At 39.5% G+C, this 8,104-nt stretch overlaps 1 protein-coding gene across 1 annotated transcript in view; it reads right to left on the bottom strand.

The window, feature by feature from the left end:
- Positions 1–1,713: 1,713 nt before the first annotated feature.
- Positions 1,714–8,104, bottom strand: part of MBTPS2 (membrane bound transcription factor peptidase, site 2) — a 48,538-nt gene continuing 42,147 nt past the window's right edge. The window contains exon 11 of the mRNA XM_016433383.2: positions 1,714–3,509. Within this exon, the coding sequence (XP_016288869.1) occupies positions 3,498–3,509 (12 nt within the window). The 3' untranslated portion in view covers positions 1,714–3,497. The remainder of the gene's footprint in view (positions 3,510–8,104) is intronic.

Genomic DNA, 8,104 nt, shown 5'->3' with positions numbered 1-8,104 from the left:
ATTTGCCTCTTTTCAACTTTCATCCTATTCCACTTAATCCTAACCTTTGGAGTAAAAAAAACAAAAACAAAACAAAACCCTCTAGCTGCAAGACCTTGGGCAAGTCACTTAAGTTATTTGCCTTGGAGGCAGCTAAATGGTTCAGTGGATAGAATGCTGAGCCTGGAGTCAGGAAGACAAGAGTTCAAATCCAGATTCAGGTATTTCAAATGCCCGACAAAAGGAACTCCTGGAGAAGTAGGGGCAGCGAGGTAGAGATGGGAGGTCTTGGGTTCAAATGTGACCTCAGAGGCTTCCTAGCCTAGCCCTTACTGCTCTTCCACCTTTATAACTGAAACTTAGGAAGGATTCCAAAACAAAAGGTAAAGGTTTAAAAATTAAAGAAGAAAAATAAACAAAGAAGTCAATGGCAAACCAAGCTCTCTAGCATCCTTGCCAGGAAAATCTCATGGAGTCAGGGAGAATCAGACACAGATGAATGACAGCAACAGACTTCTCTTCTCCATCCCCTCCTGCCTGTGTCCTTCATCTCCCAACTGCCTTCTAATAGTTAAAGGCAGTTTGGATGCTGCCTGTCTCCTCTACTTTAGACTAAATATGCATAGATCCTGGAACAGAAGCCTTTAAACTATGAATTCAAGTCCCTTCCCCAGCCTGGCTCCCCTCCTTTAGATAGTCTCTCTCTCTCTAACATTAGTGTCCTTCCCAAAACATGGCACCATAATTGAACGTAATACTCCAGTTGTTATCTGAAGAGGGAACTGATAGGACTTGTTTAGCATACAAAGTTATGCCACTTCCAGGTCAGATTTCTGAAAATTTTACTTGCTATTAAATTTCAGCAATGATAAAGGAAAACTAGCAGGGGCATTAATTTTGGAATAAGTCTCATGTATAAATACCAAATAGATTCAATAGAGATAGTAATCTAAACTTATCTAACTCCTTTTCTAGTTATACTTTTCCTGAATACAGGTCAAATTTTATAATTATAGAATCATAGATTTAGATCTGGGCATTGCAGGTTATTTATTTTAATTCTCCCATTTTACAGATGAGGATATTGAAGAACAAAGAATGATTTGTCCAAGGTCATACACATAGTAAGTAGTAAAGGTCAGCTTTGAACCTGTGCCACTCAACTCTAAATCCAGAACTCTCTCAGGTTGCATATTTAGAGCTCAGTGAATATGATCAAAGGAAGTCTGTTAAAATATAATATTAAAAATTTGTTGTTTTCTTGCTAAGGGAAACTAGGTGGAGTGATGGATAGAGTGAGGACCTGAATTCAAATTTGGTCTCAGATACTTACTAGCTGTGGGAATCCGAGTCAGTCATTTCACCCTGATTGCCTAAGTTTCATTACCTATAAAATGAGCTGAAGAAGGGAATGGCAAACCCTTCCAGTATCCTTATCAAGAAAACCCCAAACAGGGTCATGAAGAGTTGGAACGAGTAGTTGACTAAACAAAAACAAAAGTTTTCTTGCTGGAAATGTCTAATAACATGTAATTTCTATGTTCAAGCTCTGAAGCAAATCTACACTTATCGATGCCTGATGCACTGATTTCCATTTTAAAATGGGTGATACGATATGGGCTGATGGCATGCACATTCCATCTTAAGACTGTAAGCAATTAGAAAATGGAATCTTTCAGATAAACACATCTAGTACAAATATGTATGTTTTATGTATCATATACATGAGAAGAATCAATAAAGGAGAACAAATTTATATTTGTTATTTGATTATCTATCCATTATGTCTGCTTTACATGGTACTTAAAGTTTCTATAATATAACATTGGAAGAACTTTTGTTTGTACTTTTGAAATACTGTGCTTTAAAAGTATAGTCAGTACACTATTTAAGGATACTTAAATTTATGTTAGTCAGTCTCTTTTTTAAGTCAGCTACAAAATATTTTTTAAAAAGTACCTACTTTTTCACAACATAAAAAGCATTTCAGTAAGAAACATGGAAAACAGCTTATTTACCCCACACCCAGCCAATAGATAGACCAATGTCCAACCTTTTAGTTCCTCTCCTTCTCCATTGAAAAAAAGATAGGGGGCAGCTGGGTAGCTCAGTGGATTGAGAACCAGGCCTAGAGACGGGAGGTCCTAGGTTCAAATCCGGCTTCAGCCACTTCCTAGCTGTGTGACCCTGGGCAAGTCACTTGACCCCCATTGCCTAGCCCTTACCACTCTTCTGCCTTGGAGCCAATACATAGTATTGACTCTAAGACGGAAGGTAAGGGTTAAAAAAAAAAAAGATAGTTGGGACAGCTAGGTAGAGAATACCAGGCCTGGAGTCAGAGGGACCTGGGTTCAAATCTGACCTCAGACACTTCCTAGCTGGGCAAGTCACTTAACCCCAATTGCCTAGCCCTTGTTACTTTTCTGTTTTAAAATTGACACATACATTTCTTAGAATGAATAAGACAAAAGGTAAGGGTTAAAAAAAACCCAACATATTTTTGGATTACCCCACTTATTAGTGCTATATGACCCCTTGTCTCTACCAAAAACTTTATTGTATACATTCCCTCTATTTACTTAATCTGTAAACATTCTATATATCCAAGGTAGAAAGTAGGTAAGACCTCTTCAAGGTGGTGCCTGGAAGTAGGAAACTCTTCAAAATGGTGCCTGGAAGTAGGAAAGGCCTCTTCAAAATGGTGCCTGGAAGTAGGAAAGGCCTCTTCAAGATGGTGCCTGGAAGTAGAAAAGACCTCTTCAAGATGGTGCCTGGAAGTAGAAAAGACTTCTTCAAGATGGGGCCTGGAAATAGGATAGGCCTCTTTAAAATGGTGCCTGGAAGTAGGAAAGGCCTCTTCAAGATGGTGCCTGGAAGTAGGAAAGGCCTCTTCAAGATGATGCCTGGAAGTAGAAAAGACCTCTTCAAGATGGTGCCTGGAAGTAGGATAGGCCTCTTCAAAATGGTGCCTGGAAGTAGGAAAGGCCTCTTCAAGATGGTGCCTGGAAGTAGGAAAGGCCTCTTTAAAATGGTGCCTGGAAGTAGGAAAGGCCTCTTCAAGATGATGCCTGGAAGTAGGAAAGGCCTCTTCAAGATGATGCCTGGAAGTAGGAAAGGCCTCTTCAAAATGGTGCCTGGAAGTAGGAAAGGCCTCTTCAAGATGGTGCCTGGAAGTAGAAAAGACCTCTTCAAGATGGTGCCTGGAAGTAGGAAAGGCCTCTTCAAGATGGGGCCTGGAAGTAGGAAAGGCCTCTTTAAAATGGTGCCTGGAAGTAGGAAAGGCCTCTTCAAGATGGTGCCTGGAAGTAGAAAAGACCTCTTCAAGATGGTGCCTGGAAGTAGGAAAGGCCTCTTCAAGATGGTGCCTGGAAGTAGGAAAGGCCTCTTCAAGATGGGGCCTGGAAGTAGGAAAGGCCTCTTTAAAATGGTGCCTGGAAGTAGGAAAGGCCTCTTCAAGATGGTGCCTGGAAGTAGGAAAGGCCTCTTCAAAATGGTACCTGGAAGTAGGAAAGGCCTCTTCAAGATGGTATCTGGAAATAGAAAAGATATCTTCAAGATGGCACCTGACCTTTAAAGGGAGCTCACTATCTATCCCAAGAGGTGGAGGTGAGGAATAAGAACATTCCAGGCATTGGGGACAATCCCATTGAGGGTTATGGGGATGGGAGATGCAATACCATGTAGACTTGTATAAATGGAGATTTTGAAACTTTGGACTTTATCCCCCAGAAGTCCCTTAGTATTTCCAATTCCCTTTAATCTCTCCTGAGCCTCCATGTTTGCATGATCGTCATTGTTTTATAAGTTCTGTAGCTCCTCCTTCTTTTCTTTTCACAAGCGGACTGGGTTAGGACCTTTTTTAGCTAGTTCAATTTTACTCTAGTTATTATTAATAAAACTTTATAAAATATAATAGTTTCTTGTATATTAATTTTAAAACCCACAAACTTCAATCTTGGGAGTAATTGGTAGCCAGACTGCAAAGATAGGCTGAAGCACATTTGCCAGAGGATTCTGCATTTTAATGCAGGCAGTAGAGATCCAACTGAGACTTAGTGAGCAGGGGAGAGCCTCGGTGAGAAATTGGCTTTAGGACCCTGCCCAGGGCACAGTGGGTTAGAAGCCTAGGGAGCCCCACTGCAGCAGCCTAGGCTAGAAAGGACGGGGGCTTGAGCCACGGGGGTTGTAGTGAGTAGATGGCAAGGCAAAGAGGCAGCAGATGCCTTCAATGGACCAGGGGTACTTGCTAAGACTCGATGAGTGCTTGAATGTGGGGAGAGAGAATGAAGTCAAGGGAAAATGCTAGTTCCCAAAGCTCTGGCTGGAACAATGGCAGGGCTTGGAACAGCAATAGGGACCCTGGGAAGAGGGATGGGCTTAGTTGGGACATCCCCATTGCCTAGCCCTTCCTTCTCTTCTGCCTTGAAACTAATACACAGTATTGATTCTCAGATGGGAGGTGAGGGGTTAAAAGAAAAACCTAGATTATCTGATTCAGTGATGAAGTCATTGGCGACCTTAGAAAAGGTAGTTTCCGTAGAATGGTGGTAGTAGGGGGAGGCAGACTGCAAAGGTTGCAGGTTGGAGAGTGTGGAAGGGTGGAAGCGTCAGTGAAGGGGAGGAAGCTAATTGGATGAGATGCAATCGTCCAATGGAGGATTTTGGAGGATTGGGGATATGTACGTATGTCTGTTTCCAGAGGAGGTTGTCAGTGGAGGAGGGACTAAGGCATGTGAGAAAGAATAAGCACTACTCGGACCACTCAGAGGCTGTGGCAGCAAAGGCTTCATCAGCTGGCATTTGTCTTAGTGAAGAATAAAGGCCAGAGAAAAACAGAATCAAAGTGACAACGGTGTGAAGGTTTTGTAAAAGATGGGAAAAGGGAAGGAGGCAGTTCACATTCAATGGTACCAGTTTTCTTAGTGATGAGCAGAATAAGCAATAAAATAAACATGCTAACTTGGGGGAGGCTGTGGATTAGTTCCACGAGCTTAAAATATTTTAAAATTAGCAACATCTGTCTCAAAGATGTTAAATGGAAATAAAAAGGAAAATGTATTTTAAATGGAAAATTTATTATAATAAAAATGTCACAATGAATCACAACAAATATTTAAACATACTCAAATTTCACAAAGCAAGACTTTCTGAAACTTGCCAATAAATAAAACATGTATGGGATAGCTAATCCTGAAATGCAGCATTCCAGAATTACTCATTTAGTATACCCAACCAGATGAAGATAAAGATTACACTTATTTTAAAACTTAGAGAGCCATCCACTCATAGATGACATACATCTAAGATGAATGGGAGACAATCCACAGAGAAAGGTATTACAATTACAAAGCAGAAGCAGCAAGCAGATTTTAAATGAACAACACTAAAATCATATATATACCTAATGACGGAGGTATATGTAGATGTGAATGAGGATAAAACATCCAACATTTTTGGAAATGAAGCCTAGTATACCTCAATGAAGTGTGGCTAAAAACTATTCATATGTTCTATCCATCTTAAAACACCAGATATATTCTTTCGTATGGATGTCATATTATGGAAGGTTTCCTAAGAGGGAAACTTATTATTGAGTCAACAACAATGTTAACAACCATATGTTAAAAGATGGAGAGAATCCATGTATTTTTTTTTTAAACCCTTACCTTCCATCTTAGAGTCAATACTGTGTATGGGCTCCAAGGCAGAAGAAGGGCTAGGCAATGAGGTCAAGTGACTTGCCCAGGGTCACACAGCGGAGAAGTGTCTGAAGCCAAATTTGAACCCAGGACTCTAGGCCTACCTCTCAATCCACTGAGCTACCCATCTGCCCCCGAATCCATGTATTTCTAAGTGCTACAGTGAAAGAAAAATGAATTAATTGCACAGAAAACCTCAAAACTAGACCTTTTCTCTCATATAAAAATTGTTAGATTGGTAAAAGGGTAAATTTTCCAAGTGAAATTTCTTTACGACATAAAAGATAGAATAATTCATTTCCTTAAGAATTAACTGTGAAAATGCTGTATTTAGGTTAAACATATATGAAATGTTAGGGTCTGGAAGTAGAGGGAGAGGGAGAGAAGGACTATGGAAATGGGAAAGTTATGGCTGTGGAAGAAAACAGGAGGAAACGCAAATGTCATACTCAGTAACAAATTAACTCACCATCACTCACTAACACATTCCTTCCAGAAAGGAATTGATCTAATTAGTTTCAGAGAGTAAACTCCTGGAGGGATTAAGGCACAGTCTCCATCCCTCAGTGTCTGGAATGCTTTGCTCCCTCACCTTGGAATCTTTTTTTCTAGCTTCCTTCAAGTCTCAGTTCCACATTTTGCAGGAGGAATTTTCCTTGTCCCCACAGCTGCGAGTGCCAGGGTTCTGATTTTCCTCTTTCCATCCTGTATTATCTTTTATGTATCTAGTTCTTTTGTGTTTCCCTCATTAGTTTGATCCTTAAGCTCAGGAGCTGTTTTTGCCTTTCTTTTATCAATTAAAAAAAATATAACCCAGGGAAAGAGCCCGGTGATCCAAGTTCTACTATGTCTGACCTGGTGCAAATCATTTAATCTTGCTGGTTCTCAGTGTCTTCATCAATGAAAGGGAGGCCTCAGACGATATAATCTTTCAGTTCCCTTTCTTGATCTAAAATTCTATGATTCCAGGCATGTTTTGGTTAGAAGGACTATGGGAAAAAAACTGAACTGCCAGGGCACGGAGATCCTGTAAGATATGATCCAAAGGTAGAGTTGAGGGGCTATTACTGGAGAAGGCTGAGATTAAGGTAACAAATTTTACCTACGATACAATTCTGCCTCAGATCAGTTCTATATATACATTCAAAATTTTAGAAAAGGAACAACTTTTGCCAAGGGAGTGAAACTTGAACTAGAGGCACATTTGGCACCTAATTTCTTAAGGGCAATGATTTTCTTTTCTTGCCTACTCTTTGTCAAAAGTATGATAGAAAATACTTTTTCTATTTCTTTTGGCTGCTTTAACATCTTATCTACATCTGAAACTTTGGCTTCAGCAAACTGACCACTGACTTTTCTTTCATTTATTTCTTTTTACTTTTTTGGGGGGAAATTTAAAATTATTTTTCAATTAAATTTAATAAAAATTTAAAATTTTTAACCACAGAAATTTTTTTTTCAAAAGAAACTTGGTGCCATTTCTATAGTTTTGGTCTTTTTCTCTAAATGGCCAGTCACATTTTTAGCATTCTTATTTCTGTTATGTGCAGATATTTTTCTTCCTTTGAGAATTCCCACAAAATTAAAATTTTACAGAGAGCTTGACTTCATTTTTCTTGTTTTAATTTAGGTCTCCTATAGAGGGGAAAAGTCACCGAAATGTTGACAATCCCTTTCTAAAGACTTAGTTCTTTAGGACAGTACAAAGATCCATTTTGCTAAGCCATGCTCTGTCTACATTTTGTCACGATATTCCATAGGCGGGGTGCTTTCAGATTTATTTCATGTCATGGTCTATCCATAGGAACAGCTGCTTTCAGACCCAAGTTACAGGAACAGTTTATGCATTATTTCCTTCCTCTAAGAGGCTTTCTCGGACTTTCCATCTTAACGTGATCCTTTCCCTCTCCAGTTTTCACTGAGCCTTTTGTCTGGGTCTCTTCTTTGTCCCTATCACATTCTACCTTGACCTGTATTTCTGAGCATATTGTGTAACCTTCCATGTGGCAGGCTGTAAGCTCTGTGTGGGAGGGATTAATATTTTTTTTTAACTAGGTATTCCTGGTGTACACAGAATATACATTAATAAATAAGTTAATATTTGTTGGAAGGGCAATCTAAGCAAGTTTTGGCTCAGGGCCTAAAAAAATGTTAAAGTCAAAATAAATCAGATTACAGACAAATGAGAATTTTAATAAAAATCATAACCACGTATTCACTGATTACAGTGATGAGGAAGCAAGGTGGTACAGTACATAGAGCACCTGGCCTGGAGTCAGGAAGATCTGAATTGAAATATGACCTCAGATAATTATTAGCTGTATGACCCTAGGCAAGTCACTTAACTTTTATCTCAGTTTCATCAACTGTAAAATGGGGATAATAATAGCACCTGCCTCTCAGGGCTGTTGTGAGGATTAAATGAG

Source organism: Monodelphis domestica, chromosome 4 (genome assembly GCF_027887165.1).
Source record: "Monodelphis domestica isolate mMonDom1 chromosome 4, mMonDom1.pri, whole genome shotgun sequence".
NCBI classification, from domain to species: Eukaryota; Metazoa; Chordata; class Mammalia; order Didelphimorphia; family Didelphidae; genus Monodelphis; species Monodelphis domestica.
The sequence above is the reverse complement of the archived record's forward strand: the minus strand, read 5'-3'. Positions and strand labels throughout refer to the sequence as shown.